The sequence below is a fragment of the Syngnathus acus genome, chromosome 4 (genome assembly GCF_901709675.1).
Source record: "Syngnathus acus chromosome 4, fSynAcu1.2, whole genome shotgun sequence".
Classification (NCBI taxonomy): Eukaryota; Metazoa; Chordata; class Actinopteri; order Syngnathiformes; family Syngnathidae; genus Syngnathus; species Syngnathus acus.
In genome coordinates, this window is record NC_051090.1 from 1285359 (window position 1) to 1306810 (window position 21452).

Sequence of the window (21452 nt, forward strand, 5' to 3'; positions counted from 1 at the left end):
TGAGCGCCATCTGCTGGTGATACGAAATGGAATCACCAAACCCACACAGAAGGCCTTATTTAATGGCCACGTAAAAAAAAAAAATTCTGTGTGATTTAATTTCAATATTTCCACAAATGTGTCATTTACCTGTTTTGCCCTGCGTGAAATTAAAATATCTCCCACAATGCACCAGATATTTGTTGACGAGCACAAATGCCAGTTCTACGCATGCGTCACTCAGAAAAATGGCGGCACTCATGCTGCAAGACTTGGATGGTTCCGAGCTGTCGAAGTTGTCAAAAGGAACACTTAACAAACTTGAGAAGATTTTATCTGATCAGTGCTATGAAATCGACACTCTCAAAGCCCAACGGGAGCAATTCCGAGTTGACAGCGGTAAGATATGTACCGTTATTTGGCTTGCGAGTGGTGCTAAAATGTTCGGCTTCGCTCACCATGGACACCGTTCGTAAATAGTATATTACTGTAGTTTACAATTCTGCTTTAATTTCACATATAGCTCGCTCTTGCTGTTGTTTACACTGCAATTTATTTCGCCACCGTCATAGCGAATCAGTCGCTGTATTACATGCCCTTTTTAGATCAATCGGTAAGCAATGCTATGGTTAGCGTACTTATTGCGTACCTCGCAATAACGTCAACTATCACTGTGCTTGCGATTCCCTCTTCTCCCCCAGAGCAACATTCATTTGACAAGGTGAAACAGCTCGCTCAATGTCAGGAGGATTTTCTGAGACAGACACAAGAGCACAGTAACCTTAAAGAGGAGTTGGAGAAAATCGGTAACAGTGTGATCTCAATTAATCATGGCCCTTGAGCCTTCATGCTAACTATGTGATTTTGCCCTATTCTATAGAGAATGAACTCAAAAGTGCCCGTGAGAAGAACCTGCAGTATGAGAATGCTCAAGAAAAGTCATTTTCAGAACAGGTGATGTGTTTTACTTTTAAGTTGTTCATTCACTCACTGACGCTAAGCAAGTCATTCAGAGTCCCTTAATTCAGTCTCTGACATTGTAGCTATATATGTTGTGACTACACCACCAACAGTTAAATCAATCACATTTATTCTCTTACGTTATAGACGATGCTTTCAAAAGCCAAGGAAGAACTGGAGACGAAAAAGGTTGAACTTGTGGGGACACTTGTGAGAAGAGGCTTGGAGGTGGAGTATTTAAATGGTACACTTATCTTTTTTCATGGAACCTGTCCAATCTATGTCTACTACTCTTTCCTCTTGTATATTTTTGTTGCCCCCTTCCCCCAAAAAACCTAGGACAAGTGTTTATTCTGTTCATTGTCCCTCTAGGTGAGTTAAGGCGACTGAATGATAAGTTGGTGGAGGTCAATGCCACCAAGATGTCTCAGCAGCTGAGATTAGATGAACTGGACGCAGCCGAAGTCAACATTAAAGTAAGTCATAGTGTATTTGCTTCATATTTCCCCTGGTAACATGAAGCCACAAATAGATTTCACACACTTGGCAAGGGGCATCCATCACCTTCCATATATGATGTCACAAACGGTAAACTAACTACCTTTTGTTTGCCATTCAGTACAGAGAGAAGCGTCTGGAACAAGAAAAAGAGCTGCTGGCTGAACAAACATCTTGGCTGAATGCAGAGTTGAAGTCCAAGAGTGAAGAACTTTTGAGCCTATCTCGACAGAAGGGTAAAGAAATCCTGGAACTGAAATGCACTCTGGAGAATAAAATGGATGAGGCATGTTTCTTTCCTTTGTTTATATTAACTTCGAGAACGTCATAGACATGGATCTAATAACTTTATTATCTGTCTATTTTGTAGTTGAACAGAGTTCAGGAACAAGTGGCCAGTCTTAAAGCATTGAATGAAAACCACCAAAAACAGAATGAGGACTTAATCCACAAACTGAAAGAAGTATGTGCAACCCACTTGATGTTTTGAGTCCAAGCTTTTAATATGTATAAGTTGCAGGACTGGCCAAACAATGGGGCTGGAAATTGGGACTGAGAGTTAGAATAATGTGGTTGTTATTTTTTCTTTTTTATTTAAGGCCAAGGAGCAGCAGACCACTATAGAGGAAAAGTTCAGAAATGAGCTAAATGCCAACATTAAGCTCTCTAATTTATACAAGGTATGTTGTATTCCAGCAAGACATCAACTTTTAGCACTTGATTGGTACAAACGGACGCTTAGTAGATGCTAATGTGTTATTCCCGCTGCAGGGAGCAGCAGCTGATTCTGAGGCCAAAGGTGAAGAACTGGGTCGCGCTGTAAACGAGTTGCATACACTGCTACAAGAGGCAGGGGAAGGTATGAGGCTACAGCTAAAAACGGTCATATTTGCCCAAGGAGGGAGATGCTCCATTTTGCCGCTCTGTTTTCTCCTTTTGTCACAGCCAACAAAGCTCTTGAGGAGAATTTGCAAGTGGCCAACGCTGCTTCGGAAAAGACTGTTGCTGAGCTAAAGGAGAAGATCCAAGTGCTTGAAAAGGAACTGGACAACGCCAATGAGCTCCTTTCTAACTCGAAACGAAGAGGTAATTGGCTTCCGTTTTTCCCGAAGATGCAAGGTGTGTGTGTACATGTTTTTATTTTTGTCAGTAAAGCATTTTACATTTGACGACCCAATGAAAACAGACCCGTCTTTGGATTCCTTTTTCGTTTGTCATTTGTTCATTATATGTCATTTGACCTATTTTGTGTTTCTAGGTCCACTTGGCACATCTGTGCTCACTGAGGCGCAAATAACAACAGTGTCTCCGACAGCCGCTGCTGTGGCAAAGATTAAACCTGGAATGAAGCTCACAGAGGTGTGTCAAATTAAATCTCAACTCTCAAATGAGAATGATTAGCCCTCAAAGTATTCGTAAAGTATTTCGGAATTTACGTTTGAATTTGCTCTGCTCGCTGTGGGTTATTCTGACTGTTGTTACTGTTTTGTAATTGATTGGTGTTTTTTTCTTTTTTGTAGTTGTACACTGCCTATGTAGAAAGCCAGGAGCAGCTGCAGTTGGAGCGCCTGGAGAACAAGCGGGTCAACAAATATCTCGATGACATAGTGCAAGAAGTGGAAGCAAAGGCTCCCATTCTGAAACGGCAAAGGGATGAGCATGAGCGCATGCAGAAATCAGTGGCCAGTCTCTCAGCCAAGCTGGAACAGGCTGTCAAGGTAAGCAGGCAGGCAGGCAGGCAGGCAGGCGTGCGCACGTTCCAGTGCTCTAGGTGGCAATTTTTTCTGGCCGATTTTACTTGACATCCTATTGCTTCAATTGTAGAGATCATTTTGCCTTTTTCCATTTCATGTCAGTAGCTTTCAATTGTTTGCGTTTCAGGAGGTGCACCGCCTGCAAAATGAAGCTGATGAAGCCAACAAGCGTTCCTCTGTTATGGAAAGGAACAATAAAAGGTTTGAACTGCAGCTTGCAGACATGGCACAGCAGGTAAGTTCTTCTCTTTTTTAAGCTTTTTGTAGCTATATTTTAAAATGAAGAAAATTTCCATTTTTCAATATGTTTTCCAAATATCTTTTTAGGTGCGTGTCCTTCTTATTGAGCTGGAGGAGGCCAGAGGAAACCCCGTGTTAATTGAGGAGGAGTTGAGCTCTGCGGATGTCAGCAGTACCTCAGAAGTCATTAGTCAACACTTGGTGACCTTCCGCAGCGTGGAAGAGCTACAGAAGCAGAATCAGCGACTTCTGGTGGCCCTCAGGGATCTCAGTGAAGCCCAGGAGAAAGAAGAGTTCGAAGCCTCCGGCTCCAGGTTTGTTCATAGAATTTATTTTAAGACGCACCTTTGCCCGTTTCTATCCCTGAAATTACTCCTGGCTTTTTTTTTTTTACACAATGTAATATGCGTGATGTGAACAATTTGGCTATCACAGGCGCGGTGAAGTGGAGCAGAGTTTGGAGACCACTCTGACTGAGGTGGAGTCTCTGAGGGAGCAACGCAACCAGCACGTCAAGATGACAGAGTCCATCATGAGGCAAAGAGACATGTATCGAGTGCTGTTGGCTCAGGCAACGGGAGTGACCTTCCCTCAGCATGGTACTACTGACAATAGAAACATTTTTTTAGAAATTGATTCCACACAAAATAATAGTCAAATCTAATGTAAGCTGAATTTTCTCTTCAAGGTACATCACCTGAGGAACTCACCCTCACATCCACCCCACGCCGTTCACCTGCAGCCACGCCCACCACCGGGACTCCCGCTGCACTCGTCTCCATGGCAACTGATACTGCCGAAGCGCTGGAGGCCAAGGCAGCCTTGCGACAGGTATGTCAGCATTGCTTTATTCTTAATGCACACAGATAAGGGTGGCCGTTAAGAACCTTACTCTTCGGTTTGAATAAAATCCATCTAAATGTCGCACTATTTGCGTAAAAATGTGTTGATTGTTGTGCCGACCTATACCTCTGACCAAAATACTGAATTTTGGATGGATTTTAAATTGTTTATTTGTTCATATATAGTTGCAGGAGGTGTTTTCCTCCAATAAAAAGGAACAACTGGAGAGTGAGAAGGCACTGACCGGGCAGAATGACAAACTCCTGGAGCAGCTTTCAGATCTTCGCTCCCAGAATGCCAAGACGGCAACGCAGTTGGAATTTGCCTCCAAGAGGTCTGTTCGATATTCTAAAGCAGGACTATTTGTTGAATAACTACAACTAAGGATAAAATGAATGGTCTTGAATGTTTGGCATGAACCAAATGGTATCATGTTTTTCGATATTTGCATTTTTAATTCATGGCTTTCTTTCCACAATGGCAGGTATGAGATGTTGCAGGACAATGTCGAGGGCTACAGGAAAGAGATCGCTTCCCTCAGAGAGAAGGAACAGAAAATGGCCTCTGCCACACAGAAGCATGAGCAGACCATCAACACATTAAATGAGGACCTGCGAGCTGCACAGGAAAAACTTGGAATGGCAGAGGTATTTTTTGACTCAAATAAAATGCTGCTTGTGAAATCATTTAACTTTAGTCGTTGTCCTTTCTAGGGTCTCTCTGAGGGTCTGCGTAAAGAGAGAGACATGTTGAAACTAGTTGAGTCTAGGTTGAATCAAGAGAAGGATATGATCCTGAGCCAACAACAGAGTCAGAAACTTTTGTTGACCAACCTTCAGGCTATTCAGGTGAATGCCATTACCTGAAATTTCTCCCTCACTGCCATGCACGCAAAACGATCCCAGTATTGTCTTTTCTAGGCTACACTCGAGCGTTCCGATGCTGACACGCGTCAGTGGCTTAACAGCCAGCTAGAGAAGCAAGAGCGAGAGATCTCTCAGCTACAGAAGAGGTTGGAGCATGAAGTGGAACAGCGCTATTTGCTCAGCAGAAACCAAGAGGTAGCAAACCTCACATGTTGGCCACCTCACATTTTTGTTTACATCAAGTCGATGGCAGACTGCAAAATTGTGAATATTTCTCCTTCCTCTGCGAAGATCCAAGTCATGGAAGCAAAGCGGCAACTGGAAACGCAAGTGGCTTTACACCAGAAGACAAAAGAGATGCTGAATGCTGCCGAGATGGAACTCCGCTCCCTCAGGATGGAGCAAGGAGGCAGCGAACAACGTCACATCCTGGGCTCCCCCTCCACGCCGAAAACTAGAGGTTGGAATCGTGTCCGTCTGTCCCATTTTTTAGCTAAATATTCACTTGACCATCTTTGAGTACATCAAGCCATTCACTCTTATATTGGTCCTTCTCTCAGTTTCAAATCAAGAGCGGGAGGATCTTCAGGGTCGCTTGCTGCAGGCAGAAACACGGGTAGAGCAGTTGGCAGAGAGCCTTAAAGCAGCCACTTCCAGCATGGAGCAATACCGAGCCATGGCTCTGAGTCTGGAGGAATCTCTGGAAAAAGAGAAACAGGTGACGTACACTTCCGAGGAAATAAAACCATCATGTTAACCTTCTTTTATATACGTAAGGGCAGACTTTTGTCATGTATTTAAACAATTTTAAAACATGGAGATTTTCCATATTTCTACTGCGCAGGTAACGGAGCAGGCTTGTGCCTCCATTGAAACTCGTGTGAAGGAGGCTGAGGAGCAGCACCGCGTTCTTGAGGAGAAGCTTCTGGAGGCTGAGAAAGAGAAACAGAATATAGAAGAACAAAATAGGAAGGCAATGACCTCCCTGAACGAGCAGGTAGTCCATTTTCTTTTTAGACTTTTCTTAACGCTGCGTTTTTTTAATCCATCCATCCATCCATCCGGAAATGGATAAATAAAAAAATAAAAACCTTCTTCCACATCTTATTAGATGGATGGGCTTAAAAGGGATCTGATCAGCGCCCAGGCAGAACACCACATGGCACTAGAGCGTTTGTCAACTGCTGAATCCCAGCAGCTGCAGGCTTTACAAGACAGCCAAGAGCAGGTAAATAGCCACATCCCCCTCCACATAGCATAATGGGTATTTTTCTCTTATCTGAATATTGTTTTCCATCCATTTTTTTAGGCTAAACTGGCAGCCGAAGCACAAGACAAGTATGAGCAGGAGATGATGCTGCATGCTGCGGATGTGAAGGCTATGCAGGATGCCAAGGCTCAGGCCCTGCAAGCAGTTGAGCTCAGACATCAGCTCGAAGAGAGTTCTCAAAGAATCAGCGCCGAGCTCATGGAGTCCAAGATATCCTGGGCGGAGCAGGAAAAGATCCTCAAGGTTGCTTCTGAAACGGGGGGGGAAAAAATGACTGGATTATTATCTACTGTGCATGCCGGTCTGACCAGCTTTTTCTTCTGTCATCTCAGGAGGAGATGTCCAAGATAGAAAGCCGCTTTGAAGAGTTGCAGAGGCAGAACACTCTCTTGCATGAACAGATTCAGGCAATGAGTAGCAAAATGGCAGAGAATTTGCAGCGCGCTTCAAGTGAGAGTCCACTTAACATCTCTCTGACTGAGGAAGGCAAATCTCAAGAACAAGTCCTTGAGATTCTAAGGTAGCATATCAATGACGCCTATTCAAGTTTGCATCCGACTGGTCAAATTCAGATCCAAATAATAGAATTACAAAGTTGTTTTTTTTACCATTATGTGTCAGGTTTGTGCGTCGTGAAAAGGAGATTGCAGAGTCTCGTTTTGAGTTTGCTCAAGGGGAGACTTTGCGTTACCGTCTAAGGGTTGAACATCTGGAACAAGAACTAAAAGAGGTTCAGGACAGCTTGAGTGCTGCTCGTGAGAGGATGCAGGTAGGTTTGGAGGCTGGAGGAACCCACTCTCCTCTACCCTGCTCACAGACATGCACTTTGACTTAATTGGATGAAAAACATCTATACCTACGTACTACTTTTAACCAAGCCTGCTCTTCTGTATCAGGTGACAGCAAAGACCCTGGCCCAGCATGATGAGCTGATGAAAAAGACTGAAACCATGAGCATTCTGATGGAGACAAACAAGATGCTGCGAGAGGAGAAGGACAAATTGGAGAAAGAACTACAGCAGACCCAAGATAAGGTAAGTTGTGTTTTGCCTGCGAGTATGTGTATTCCCATACTTTCCAGTTTCATGAAGACGACTCATCTCTTTTGCTTTCCAGGTGCAAAAACTGGAGTCGGACGTTTTGCCACTGAAACAGGCAAACAATGAGCTGAGTGAGAAGAGCGGAATGCTACAAATGGAGCAAAAAATACTCAACGAAGAAATCAAGCGCTGGAAGGCTCGGACACAGGTTCGTTGAAAGAGCAGCCAGTGCAAGTGCAGCCTTTTCTTTTGGCAACCCATTTTGGCCTCCAGGGGGCAGCTGTGGAAGTACGGATTCCGCAGCCCTTATTTCCTGACCCAAATACTGAATTGTAATCTTTTGCTATTACACCTCAATCGTGTTACCTGTGTATTGAAAGTGCACTGCTTTATGCATTTCTTTTTTAGCATTTGGTGAGTCAACAGAAAGATTCCGATCCAGAGGAATACAAGCGTCTACATACAGAGAAGGAAGTACACCTTAAACGTATTCAGCAGCTCACTGAAGAGAACAACAGAATCAAAGCAGAGGTTATCAGGTGAGAAATTGGAATGATATTTTTTGCTTGTGAAAATAAAGTTCAGTAGTCAAGCAGTACTGTGGATGCTCCAATACTCAGTTTGGCACATGTTGATTTGCATATTCTCAGATTTTTATTTTATTTTTCCCAGGGAAAAATATTGCATATTGAATGTTAACTGCGTCCTTTCATTGTGTTCTGTGAATATTCGTCTTTAGGTCCAGCAATCTCACCACATCCCAGCAAAGCCAAATCCAAAACTTGGCTGATAATTTGAGCAAGATAACCAATGAGAGAAATTTGCTGAAAGAAGAGGTTGTTGCCAAAAGTCTTGAAATCCAGGAGAAGGTGAAGATGATTACCCAGGTCAAGAAGCTTGGACGCCGCTACAAGATTCAGTATGATGAGCTCAAGGTAGAACATGACAAGGTAAGAGCACCAAACATTGTTGATACTATCTTATAGTGTATAGCATGAATAAATATTGTACTGTACTTCTTCTAGATTACAGCTGAAGCTGCAGGCCCATCCAAAGACGAAGAGGCACGTCAAGCCTCGGTTCAGGAACTGCAGGTACTTAAAGATTCTCTTAGCCAAGATGAAACCAAGATTAAAGACTTGGAGGGACAGCTGGAGAACATGAACAAGGTGAGCCATCAAATATGTTCTTTCTTGGTCTTGAATATTGTGAAACAGTCCACGGCCATACATTTCTAGTGGCTGAAATGGTACAATTTGACGGAAAACTCTTTTTACGTTGTCCTTTGTAAAGGTGGTTGCAGAGCGTGAAATGGAGGTACACAATGCTCAGGAACAATCTTCCAGGCTTCAGACAGAGCTGGGCAGGCTAAGGCAAGAGCTGCAGGACAAAGAGGAGACACTCCAACAGCAAATAGCAGACAAAGTGGAAAAGACCAGGAAGGCGATTGTTTTTGCCAAGCAAAGAATCAACCAGCTCTTGAGTAAGAGGGCAATTCCAATTGTATATTTGTGTGCTTAAGTCAAATACTGAGAATGTTTTCAATTGGTAGGGATGAGTAATTCAAGCACAGAAAATATGTCAATCTTGTTCTTCCCATCAGTCTCAAGTTGTACTTTTGTATTTGGTTGTCTTAAATATACATTTTATTCATGTCCAGGCGCTAAAGATGAGCTGCGGAAGGAAAATGAGGAGCTAAAGCAGCGATTTGAGGAGCAGAAGCAGCAAAGTGACGAGTTAGAGGTGCGCGTAAGCGCTATCAAATCTCAGTACGAGGGACGCTTTAACCGACAAGAGAGAGAGCTGAGAGAACTGCGAGGTCAGCAAGAGAGACAAGACCAAAAAGATGAGTCTTCTGAGGCGGGTCCAAGCAAAGTGAGTCTTGGCGCCAAGTGTTTCTTTTCCAGAAAAGAAAAAAAAAAAAACGTTGTTGAGTAGAGAATGAAATCAAATTTGTTTCTGTTATGGTTCTAGCCTCAGGAGCAGCAGAGGAGCACAGAACAGCGACAGATCAGTCTTAAGTCTACGCCAGCTGCAGACAGGGGCAGGTACTTCAAAGAAACATTGATCTAGTCCAGCAGGCGGTGTGAACTAACCGTGTTGCCCGCCATTGCCCTTAGTGCCAGTGCCTCTGACCCGCCAACTGCCAACATAAAGCCAACACCTGTAGTGGCCACAGCTAGCAAGCAGGCTGTCAACCCAGGGAACAAACCCACTCCAAGGGCAAGCATCAGGCCCATGATCACCCCAGCCACGGTGCCCACTCCAACACCCACCGCTACGGTCATGCCCACAACGCAGGTCGAGACCCAGGAAGGTGAGTCTTCATCGTGCCGTGGACATGCTACATTCTAAAATATTGTTTGGAGCCACTCCAATGACATCCAGTAACCTGAAGTCTTAAAGGGATATCCATTGTGCTATTCATTTCATAAATTTGACATCATGTCTTAACTTCCTTGCAGCCATGCAGACCACAGAGGGTCCGCCGGTGGAGCATGTGACTGTGTACGGGAGCGCCAGTGGTTCTGTGCGCTCGGCGAGCCCCAACATCCAGACCACCTTGGCCAGCCCCATGCTGACTGTGCAACAAACCCAGACGCAAGCCACAGCTTTTGTCCAGCCAACGCAACAGCAAAGCGTCACCCATGCCGAGCCAGTCAATCAGGAGCCGCCGCCGCCGCCTGTGATCATTGAGGCGACGCAGAGCTCGCAGGTGGAATGGCCTTCAACATCCTCCACCTCTGCTGTCTTCGGAACTGGTGAGAAGAAATGAAATCAGTACTGTACAAATGGTTTCAAGTAAGTAGAGTAGGTTAACTCAACCAATGTTCAACCTCACTCAGATTTGTCCAAATATGTTTAGTTTCAGCCACACCAGGATCTTCTTCTTCCTCCTCTTCGTTGTCCAAAAGGCCCCGTGAAGAAGATGAAAGTAGCAGCACTGTTGTCACAGATACTGAAGCCCCTCAGGAGGACACCTCCAGGGCTCCTGTACCCAAGAAGCTGCGCATTATCCAGAGAGTGGGGCCCGAGGTGAGGAGCTTGCACAGCTTGCATAGCTTTATTTGGAAATGTATAAAAGACACTGGTGTCGTATGGGTCTCAGGAGGAAATGATGGCCGATGACAGCGCTGAAGCTGAGGGAGTGGTACCGACAGACAGTCAAGAAGGTGTAGAAGCCAGTCAGGTATGCAACACAAAAAAGTCAAGTGCACATCCATTTATTTACCAAGGCGGATGCTGTGGGTTGGTCATAACAATGCTGGCTAATGGTCACCAGTGCTTTTTATGTTGTAAACAGCGTTGGTTGTTTTGACCTTATAGACTGAAGAGCTTGCGGCTCTGGATGAAGATGATGAGAGTGCAGCCTCTCAGTCTACCACCATGCACCAAGAAGTTGCTCTTGCAACGAGTGAAACTCCTGAGCAGCAGCTCGAAGTCATCGTCATCGTAACCGATACGGAGAGTGAGGAAAACCCTGAAGAAGGGGATGAAGAGGAGGATGAGCAGGTAAAGGAAAACAAGACGACGAAATATCAGTCTGATAAAGGCGCAAGGATTTACACGAGCCTGTTGTTTATCATCTGTAGGACTACGAAGAGGGCGATGAGGAGGAAGATGACGAGGAGGTGGAGGAAGAAGAAGAGGAGGAAGAAGACGGGGGGATCGACGGAGAGGAGAGTAACGAGGAGAGCGGAGAAGGCAATGAAGCCTACGAAGGAGATGACGCAGAGGTTTGATTAGCGCAACTCTCGTGTCATGGACCCGCCGTGACATTATTGATTTGAACACGCACCCACACACTTGTCATTTCCAGTACATGTTAACCCTTCCCACGCAGGTTTCCAGCACAACAACTCAAAATTTCCACTCTAATTCCTACCGAATGTACGTTTGTGTTGACACGGGTCTTAGTTGCGCGTCCAGCGTTCACGATGAGTCAGTGTCTGCACAGCACCAATTTGTGTAATCGGCTGGAGTGAAAGTAGCCTGATCATCTGCAAACCGCTATCCATGTTGTTTTTGTGGAACTCGCTCGGTCGGGTGTTATGTAATCAAATCCTAACTGTTAACAACCTTTGCTGGAAAGAAAAAACCCTTGCCAGCTGGCTCGAAATGACTGACGTTGGCACTAAGGTACATTGGCGTCCGAACAGAAAATATTGCATGAGGTCTTCCATGCGCTCACCTTTGCACCTTTGTATTGTTTTTGCAGCCATTTTCTGTCCATCATTCTGCTTCCCTTCGTTTTGACATTGTTTGAACTTTTGTGTGCTCATGTGTTTTTCCTTTTTACAATACTTTTTTATTTTTTCTCCTCGTCTTCTCAGGGAGTTGACGTAACCGACCCAGGGACAGAGACGGAAGAGAGTTTGGGGGCGTCCGACTCCACCCAGAGGCCAGCAGATTCCCAGACGGCAAGCTGTAAGATCCAGGAAATCTTATTAATGCACACGTGTAGCTCCACCTTGGTCTCGCCCAATGTTCTCACAACCTGTCCAGTCATCGAATTAGTTATCGAATGCTTCACCATGACTTGAAGAGTTGTAATGTTGTTGTCTGTCTGAAGGAGAGGGTGGCCAAAATGGTCCTCTTGTCCCTGTTCGTAGTCCTCTCGACAGTGCTCCTACTTAAAAAGGAATATTGGTGGTCGCTCTAAACCAGAATATTGTAATATGAAAGACAATTTTGTCACTCCACTCTCATTTCCAAATGTTTTAGTTGAGGCCACCACAATGGAGGCCTTCTCTACCGAACAACCCATCACAAGCTCCGGTATACGTATGCCCCAATCGCCGAGGAGACCAACACATCCACCTCCCCCCACCCAAGTATGTAGAACGTAGATTTAATATCTTTATTAATATGGAACTCGGGTTTTTGTCTGCACAGTAGAGCAGATTTCATCCAATTTAAATAAAGACATCACATCACCTTTGATCAAAATATGCCTTTGTGATTCTATTAGATGTCCCACCAGCGCATCCCTGCTCGTCGCCAGTCGGCAGGCAGGGTCCCTCAGCTCTCTGGGGTCCCCAGCAGTGCTGTAAGTCACGTCTTATCAAAACTTGATTCATGTGCACACATAAGATGATACTCATTAGCCGCTCCTTTTTGCAGCAGCATCTCATTGACGAAGAGGACAGGATGGTACCGAGCGCGCCCACACTGGTGGTGCCGCACCGCTCGGACAGTTTTGACCAGGCTGTCCAGTAAGTCTCGCACGAGAATCATTTATTGCCGGTTAATACATCACACAATAATTCAGCAATAGCTTTGTGGTGGTGGTGTTGTTGAACAACTACATCTTGCGAGGGCACACGTGCCTTATTTGTCATGTGGGGCCGAGCAGACTGCTTTCGTTTGTCTTCTTTTGAGTTCACAATGAAGTCATCACTTTTATTATCAACAATCGTCTGCGGGTTCTATAAACTTTCGTCTTTCCGTGCTTCTGTTCCCTGAAACTCTGGTGTTTTCTTCAGCAGCTCTCCCCAAATGACTGCAAGGACCTTCCGTTTCGCCCAATCGGACGAAGTGCCGCAGACCAGCTCAGATCTCGGCCAGCTTGCAGCCCAAGGAGGTACACCCCCCTCCGCCCAGTTATGTACCCACTTTTAATCCAAAAATATTTCATGTGATTGTGACGGTCTTTAGGTCTTGGGATGTTTGACAGCCCCATGTTCCTCACATCTCACGAGGAGGAGTCTGACGGGTATAGCGTGCCCACCACACAGCTTCAAGTGACAGCCCCAGGTATCACTTAGTTCTCATTTGGACACGCGCGCAAAGAATCGGTGCATTTACACTGACTGACCTTTCTCCAACCCGTAGTCTTCTCTGACGCCGTTCCGTCAGATGCAGCAGAGCAGGCCTCTCAGTCGGTTCCCATGGTGAGCACGTCCACTCCCGGCATACTTGCACCAGGCACCGCCAGTACAAGCGAGGAACGAGACGACGTCTTCCTTGAGTCTGACCCCGATAAGTAAGTCGCTGCTGTCATCACAACTGTTATCTATCTGCGTTGGAAAGCCAGCAGCTGTGATGGTTTCAGGGGCGGCCATTGTTTTAGACGCTTGGGTCTCTGCAGGAACTTGATTGTAGTTCCAAAATGTTAAAGGTAAATATGCATTTGACACAAGTTCCAGGCCCAGTGCCGAGAGTTCGGTGGACGCTGTGGTATCTCAGGATGATTTGGTGGAACCCAGTCAGCCTTCCGACACAGCCAGCCTGCCGTCCACCAGCCAGGAGCCTTCGTCCAGCTCTGCAGGTGCATTGGGTGATCGAACATCACCGCCCGCAATTCTCAGGACATTTCACTGAAAACGCTCCTCTTTGGATGCTGCGCGACAGATACGAGCAGCGCTCCGACCAGGGCCGCGCCCAGCAGACAGCTGCAACGTTGGCCAGGGAGCCGAGGTGGGCGCGCCAAGAGAGGAGGTAACGTTTCAGCCAAATAGAATAAAATACTTCTGAGCTGGTCAAATATATTCATACTCATCAAAATGTTGAAGAATTACAATTGTGAAACGTTTCTTTCCTTGGTCTACTATATTGAGATGCCCTTGGAAATTGAGCTGCAGTGTTGCACTTGGAAGAAAAGAAGCATGCTTCCAACGTGACAAGCTTTATTTCATATGAAATATACGGTTACAGAATGATTTCTTTGCATGCGTTTGTCTGTTTTGAGTTGGAGATTTAAGGTGCAGTTTATGTCACTGTGTGTAATATTTAAAGCCGCTGTGTATTCCAACAGGTCAAGCGTTTCCTTCCCGAGGAGTCCACGGCAGACGCATTGCCAGGTGAAATCCTGACAGTCTCCTCAAGTCAGTCTTCTTGATCTCCTTCACTTGTTCTAAAGCATTCTGCTTTTGTTATCGCTTACAAACAATTCGTGTTTTGATCACCGTGTCTATGCTGAACTTTTGTGTTTTCTGAACCATATTATTAAAAGTTTTAAAGCAGTCCAACACAAAGGCTTCTTGAAGTGGTCTGTGCTCATCAGGCTGTTTTGGGACAATTGATGAAGTTGTTCCGAGCTGATGGGTTTTCTCTCGGGGAATTGACAACGGGCCGCTCACCGTCCATCCGAATATTGTACGATTTAGCTGTAAGACACAAACGCAACAGCTTGTTTTGGGTTCTTTCAAATATTTGCCAAATTCCTGTGACATAATGCAGCTGTTAAAATAAAATATAAAACTTAGAACATCACATTACTACATTCTTAGTAGTCTTTTAAGCTGTACTTGCACTGTAATGGAACTTTGACTGCGGTCACAAGTGCAATAAACTTTTTTTTTTTTTTTTTTTTAATACATCCACTGTGTCTGGCACACCCAAACATATGGTCCATTTTCTACACTCTTGATTAGTTTAAAACGTGATATTTAGGTGACGATTAGGTGTTACATACTTCTAGAGAAGACATAATATTTGTAGCCCTCTGGTTCCCTGTAACTTGGGACAGAAACAGCCGAAGTGATGGTTGTGGGGAATCCTCGCCAGGCCGTTCGGATGTTGATGGTGGGTCCCAAAAGTGAAGCTGGAAACAAATCGCCTTTGTCAAAAACAACTCGTTAACGTTTCACTCCTAAGGTTTCTCATAAATGATGCTGAGGCCCTTTCTTTCCCCTGTGTTAAATCTCAGAGGATCAGGTTGTCCTTCTCGTTCAAAGCATGACTCATTTTCCAGAGTGCTGTGTTGAAACTCAAAAGCGGTCTGCGTGAGTTCAACCAAAGTTATTGCAATAGTCACGCACCAATGTCACTATGACAATTAGCGCATAATTTCTCTCGTGTGCCAATGTCACTGTGACATTAAGCGCATAATTTCACTCAAAATTGGCTGAAATCCACTCCCTGCCCTGCCATGCCCTGCCAGCCACAACATGCCCTGTACTTTTATCAAGTAGTGTTATTCCTACCTGCTTGGCGCACCACTCGCCTACGGACTGTGTAAATAGCAAAATTTGGTTTCTTGTTACATGATGGACTGGTGCCAGATTGATATGAATATTTCTGCACTGTTCCACCTGGAGAAAATAACAGACAGTTGTCATGAGTTCATCCAGGAATAGATCTCATAATTGACTTTGGTCACCTCGTTTGAAGAAATAGACCGATTCTCCCCTTTTGCCGTACCGAGGCACAGACAGAGCAGCTGTGATGTGACCGTTAAGTCCATCAAAGCCTGTCTCAACAACCTTTGGATATCCCGGGTCCAAATTATTGTTGGCAAACCTCCAGTACTGGTTTCTCTGAAAAGCACATGAAACTTATCTAAAACATGACGATTCCCGATTTTTTCTCAAGATGTGTGAGATGAAGTCAACCAAACCTTGAAGATGTATGTTTTCCCCTGACAATTGCAACGGGTGAACACAGTGTCAATGGGGGACGGGACACCCCACGTTTCTGTGATTCCACGGGCTGGGCCCGGCACCCTGTTTTTGTCCAAAAGCCAAAAGTAGTGACCTGTGGACAGCAACAATTACACCTATTATTAGTGGCTCCAGAAGAGAATATGTACGTATTAAAAAAAAATATGTTAACTAATATGACCATCATGTGACTGTCAAATCGAATTCTACATGATGATAGATCATTCATGAATACGAGTGTCTCAATGTCAGAACCTTAACGATTTAACATCTGTACTTGATGTAATGTTTTTCTCCTTCAAATGATTTCTGGCACCGACCTCTGAAAACCGCAATTGTGCCGTTCCTTAGTGTGGTGACTGCACTGGCAGGACGCCCGCTGCACAAGTTTGTGTCATTGCTGTCATCTGGAAATAAAGAAAAACATCACAGTGGGTGGGGGAAATGAAAATAAATATAACCGCAACTTAATCTGAAGGTGGGCGGTTCTGGCAATGAACTGATTTTCTTTTTTTGAGGGGAGGCAATTGTTTGAATTGTTAACTGTCATAATGTAGGAAAACACAAACGCCTTGAACATCAATTTGAAAATCATAAATTCAATCCTCCTTTTGATTTTCTGTATTTTCTTAGAAGATTGTTCTGGTGTTCAAAGCAAGTATTTACCTGCTTGGTAGTTTCTGGAGCTATCCACAGTTAGCACTACACCCACTGGCTTAGTCCCAGGTTTGAGAGCGGGCTTATCTGCAGGGGTTGTAGTCATCAGTGGAGTGGAGGGAGTTGTCTTATCCTGACCATTTGGCTTGGATTCAGATAATTTAGTACTGCTGGGTTTCTGGGTTTCTGTTACTGGAGTGATGGAAGGTTTCGCTGGTGTAACCTCATCGGCCGAAGCACCATCTGTGGGTGAGGGATCAACAGTCGTGATGTCAAGGTCCGATCCGACCGGAGAAACACTAGCGGAGGAATTCTGAGGATCTGGTGAAGAAGAAGAGTGGCCTGTTGTGACAACTAAAGTGGTTGGGATCGATGGTAGAAGAGTCGTTGTCAAATCAGGGGCCTCGGAGTTTTCTGGGTTTGTGGAGGAATCCAGCGGCACTGAAGTTGTGGCTGACTCTTGTGACGGATCTGGTGATACTGAAGGTGTGGATGACTCTTGCGTGGGTCCTGATGTTAGTGCAGGCGTGGAAGACTCTTGTGACGGATCTGGTGATACGGAAGGTGTGGATGACTCTTGTGTTGGTCCTGATGTTAGTGCAGGCGTGGAAGACTCTTGTGACGGATCTGGTGATACTGAAGGTGTAGATGACTCTTGTGTTGGTCCTGATGTTAGTGCAGGCGTGGAAGACTCTTGTGACGGATCTGGTGATACTGAAGACGTGGATGACTCTTGTGTTGGTCCTGTTGGCAGTGCAGGCGTGGAAGACGGATCTGGTGATACTGAAGGTGTGGATGAGTCTGTGGGATCTTGTGGCGCTATTGAAGATGTGGAAGAATCTTGTAACGGTTCTTGCGGGGTTGTCGACGGCTCTTTTGAGGGTTCTGAAGTTGCAGCTCCGTTAGGTGCTGCAGTGGAAAATGAGGGTGTGCCCTCAGTTGTCGGACTGGGCTTGGAAACTTGCTCAGTTGCAGTGGTGGCTTGTGGAGTTGTTGTTCCTGGTAAAGTGGTAGCATCGCTATCTGGAAGTGCAGGAACATCAGATGAATCCAAATAGCTCATCTGTACATTGGTTCTGGAACTCAAGTACAGTCGAACTTCTGACATGTAAAGGTTTAATGGTTGACTTTGTCTACCACCGTTCAAACTCAACCTCAAGTTACAGTCCATCCTACCGGAATCTTTACTAACCTGGACTCTCAGTGGAGGTGACTCCATCAACCAGCACGGTTGGCTTGACCTCATCTTCTGAAGCTGTTGTCGCCAATTGAACTGTCTCTGTGCTCGCCTGTGGAGTGTCTTCAATCAAGGTGGCTTGAGTGGAGACCACATCCAGTGGCCCAGCAGATGAGCCATACCAGCTCTCGGGTGTCTGACTTTCGTCTGGATCTGGGGTGTAGGACTCGTCATCACTGGGAATGGTCTCGGTGTACATTCCTATCGTCGCGACGTTATAGTGTGAAAACACTTCATTGTCAAATTTGGGAAAGAATTGAAAAACGGCATTTAGCTCACCCTCACTGGACTCATCTTTTGGAAACGATATTGGACTCACCAGCGGAACGTCATTATTATCTGTCAGAGGAAAATGTGAATTATGAATGCACTGCAAAAGAAAGAGCCTCCCTCTCCAAAAACATCCCTGATTGGTCAATAGCCCGTTGTCAGATTACGAGGTGTGTTGCAATGCTTTTGTCAATATCGAATTTTTTTCTTTCTCTCTTGGGCATGAAGTGGTGCCCATTTGCCTCCCACACTATGACAGCACTGCTTTCTTCTGTTACTGTTGGCCACTCAAGCTTGCGCTTCTCGGCCCGTTCTGCAAGGTGACCAAACCGCAGCAACAGAACCACAATTGCCTTTGATAATCAAGTCTGGATCTTTTCAAAATCGGAATATTTTGGACTGGAGAATCTTGGATTTTGCTGGAATTATTTGTGCCGCAGATCATGCGATTCAAATTTCAAATAATTACCTTCATCGTTTTCCTCACCAAGTGCCGAAAGCGGCTGTTCTGCTTCATTTGAGGTTTCCTCTGTTGGAATATTAATTTAAAAAAAAAAAAAACTTTAGCCTGATCACCATATCCATATGTATTTACAAAACACATATTGTATATCTTGTTCAAATCAAGTAATCCTTCTGTCAAGCTAAATATACCTTTGGGGGTTTTATCATCTACATTATCACATGAATTACTCGTCCCTGGTGCTGATGCATTGGATTCTCCCTTGTTTTCTTCTGCGGTAATTGTTCAAACAAAAAAAATCCATCAACCAAATGTGTCGATTCCTGCATGCATTGCATGCTACATGCTCATCGTCATGCAGGACTACGACTATTGTGCCTGTTCTATTTCTTGATGGTGTTGTTCATGCAACTGAATTGTTCTCCAAGACAACTTAATTGTTCTCCAAGACATGATTGTATCTTTGTATGACAAATTCTACACTGATCATGCTGAATGTGCTGGACAAAGCTTGCCTTCTGCATCACAGTGGAGCTTGTAATCTGGACAACACTGCTTGAATTGAACGCAATCAGAGTCACAGCTACACAGTTGGCCTCTCTTGAATGATTCCCCACATCGACCTCTACAGGAGTTTTCTGCGGCAGATATAAATGCAACATGACACAACTCCAAAATGACTCAAGTACATTGACATCATTTTGTTGTTGCTATTTTAACAATGAAATCCAGTATAATGATCAGTCTTGGCGTTAGAGTAAGATATAAATAGATATAAATACCTGACGACGAGGATAACAATCAAACAAATCTGATTTTTGAATGAATATTAAAATGTATTTTTCTGATTGGAAAGTAAAGCTGTCAAAATGAAGTGATTAATTGACTACTAATCCATGATTAAATTAGTCAACAACTATTTTAATAATCGAGGAATTTTTACAGGATATACATTTTTCGACCTCCTTTATCAGACTCATAATGCAAAATGAAATGCACCTACCGATCAAGATTGAGAGTTCAACATGATGGAGTGTAAAAGGGGAAATGGAGTATTGACTCACTTGTGGTGCACTGAGATGCAAAATCACGACAGCATTCGCCGTAGGCCAAGCAGCTATAGTCACATTGGCACAGGTAACCTCGGTAGTACTCGTTACCACATCTTCCCTTGCAACTGTCTGTTTACGGGAAGAGCGCATTGAAGACTGGTAAATAATTGCCACCATCGTAAACATAAATGAGGACAACAAACACGTCGATCCACGGCGTGCAGCTAAAAGTCAGAACAAAAGTGTCATACTCACTTTGGCTGGCAATTGGAGACCAGGCACAAGCCAGCAGAAGAAGTGAACATAGAGGAGTCCAAGACATTCTTGTTTGTACCTGAAAGGAAGCACATCAACTTTTTGGTTGTCATGTAAATGACAAAAATATCCCGACCTAGTTTCAGGCTGTGTGTAAAACGTTGGACTTGTGCTGCTTTTATAGGCTGAGAGAGGCCGGCAAACTGTGTCAGAATTGGCAGATTTCGTTCTTTATTGGAAATGACCTCACAGGCAGGCCAGGCCGCTGGGAGGGTCTTCTCGTTCAGACAGCGCATTTCCTCAAAAACACCTGAAAGAACGCCGACGCACATCTGTGCCAGGCAGACTTCTGAAAACACCAACTTTGTCAAGAGCCGCCACACCTACAGTACATCACTTTTTCCACATTTTGTTATGTTACCATTTTATTTCAAAATGGAATGAATGCAGTTTTCCTCTCAAAATGTGACACACAACACTCCACAGAGACAATGCAAAGTTTTCTTTTGGAATTTGGGGGAAATAATAATTTATTAAAAATGAAAACTAGGAAATGACATTTGCCGCAAAGGTCAACTGAGCTCCCATGCATCATGTTTCCACTGATCATCTTTAAGCTTAACTGGAGTCCAACTGTGGTAAATTTAGATGATTGGACATGATTTGGAAAGGCTTACTGATATCTATGCAAGGTCCCACAGCACAGGTGACAGTGCATGTCAGAGCATGAGGGTTGAAGACCGGATTGTCTCAAGGCACAAAATCTGACCAATTGAAAAAAAGAAAGAAAAAAAAAGCTGCTGATTTGAAGGTTCCATGAGCACAGTGGCCTCCATCTGTAAATCGGAGTTTTTGAACCAGCAGGAGTCTTCCTAGAGGTGGCCACCCATCTAAACTGAGCTAACGGAGGAGAAGGACCTTAGTCAGAGAGGTGACCAAGAACCCAAATGTCAGAGCTCCAGGGGAAAAAACAAAACACTGATTTTATTCCTCAAATGAGTAGCAAGCAAGGGGGAAAATGAGACAATTACGCCCTCTTGTGGTCACTTTCTGAAGAATTATTGTTCAACAAAAAAGTACATTCAACTCAGATACTACAATGCACTCTGCTAATAATAACAATACTCGTGCTGCACCCTCGTCAACCTCCCTGTTTGTCGAATTTCAAGGCGCGCGGTGGCGGACGCGCTTTCCTTTTTATGACGTCATCTAACGCTCATGATAAATAGAGGACGTTATTATTGATTACGTTCACTTTTTATGGCTCATGCACTGCGCACATCTCCCAAACGAGATTCATCCGTTCACTTTTGAGTTGGATGCAGGACAAATGGAGCAAGTTACAAGCAACACAACCGATGAGCTTGACTTGGATGCAGGACAAACGGAGGAAATGACAAGCAACACAACCGATGAGCTTGACTTGGATGCAGGACAAACGGAGGAAATTACAAGCAACGCCACCGATGAGCTTGATTTTTATGCAGGACTTATGGAGCAAGATCTAACCAACACAACCGATGAGCTTGACTTGGATGCAGGACATACGGAGGACAACACGACTTCTGTTCCTCCAGAGGAGGATGAAACTGCAGAACCCGAGGAAGGAACCTGCAGTGATGCAACCTGGGAAGAGGGAGAGGAGGAGGAGGAGGAACCGACTGCTGAACCTCAAGAGCAGGAC

At 44.6% G+C, this 21452-nt stretch overlaps 2 protein-coding genes across 7 annotated transcripts; one reads left to right on the plus strand and one right to left on the minus strand.

Moving 5' to 3' along the window:
- Nucleotides 1-203: 203 nt before the first annotated feature.
- tprb (translocated promoter region b, nuclear basket protein) lies at nt 204-14417 on the plus strand. Of its 5 annotated transcripts, none has more exons than XM_037249094.1 (51): nt 204-378; nt 681-785; nt 860-933; nt 1087-1183; nt 1312-1415; nt 1559-1723; nt 1808-1900; nt 2037-2117; nt 2209-2296; nt 2383-2523; nt 2696-2796; nt 2958-3155; nt 3319-3426; nt 3519-3745; nt 3867-4030; nt 4120-4262; nt 4460-4608; nt 4759-4921; nt 4988-5122; nt 5195-5335; nt 5432-5600; nt 5701-5858; nt 5985-6137; nt 6252-6368; nt 6450-6653; nt 6743-6930; nt 7032-7179; nt 7307-7444; nt 7527-7658; nt 7859-7989; nt 8190-8400; nt 8476-8619; nt 8744-8933; nt 9111-9325; nt 9425-9498; nt 9571-9767; nt 9916-10212; nt 10317-10486; nt 10560-10640; nt 10778-10963; nt 11044-11187; nt 11785-11878; nt 12176-12285; nt 12423-12500; nt 12575-12666; nt 12937-13034; nt 13109-13207; nt 13286-13436; nt 13594-13721; nt 13805-13891; nt 14208-14417. In XM_037249094.1, exons 1-51 carry the CDS (start codon nt 228-230, stop codon nt 14255-14257), a joined length of 7062 nt encoding a protein of 2353 aa, XP_037104989.1. In that variant the 5' UTR covers nt 204-227; the 3' UTR covers nt 14258-14417. The 5 variants fall into 5 exon arrangements, with proteins under 5 accessions (XP_037104989.1, XP_037104994.1, XP_037104990.1 ...); XM_037249099.1 differs by having other exon boundaries at nt 228-378; nt 13310-13436; XM_037249095.1 differs by having other exon boundaries at nt 228-378; nt 12940-13034.
- Nucleotides 14140-19915, minus strand: prg4b (proteoglycan 4b). 2 transcript variants are annotated; one of them, XM_037249100.1, is made up of 14 exons: nt 19769-19915; nt 19526-19642; nt 18977-19099; nt 18653-18733; nt 18468-18527; nt 18008-18067; nt 17684-17929; nt 16501-17514; nt 16155-16241; nt 15792-15928; nt 15555-15711; nt 15379-15486; nt 14868-14996; nt 14140-14559 (listed from the first exon to the last, which is right to left on the minus strand). In XM_037249100.1, the coding sequence occupies exons 1-14, from the start codon at nt 19833-19835 to the stop codon at nt 14453-14455; spliced, it is 2493 nt and encodes an 830-aa protein (XP_037104995.1). In that variant the 5' UTR covers nt 19836-19915; the 3' UTR covers nt 14140-14452. The 2 variants fall into 2 exon arrangements, with proteins under 2 accessions (XP_037104995.1, XP_037104996.1); XM_037249101.1 differs by lacking the exon at nt 18653-18733.
- Between the last annotated feature and the right edge of the window lie 1537 nt (nt 19916-21452).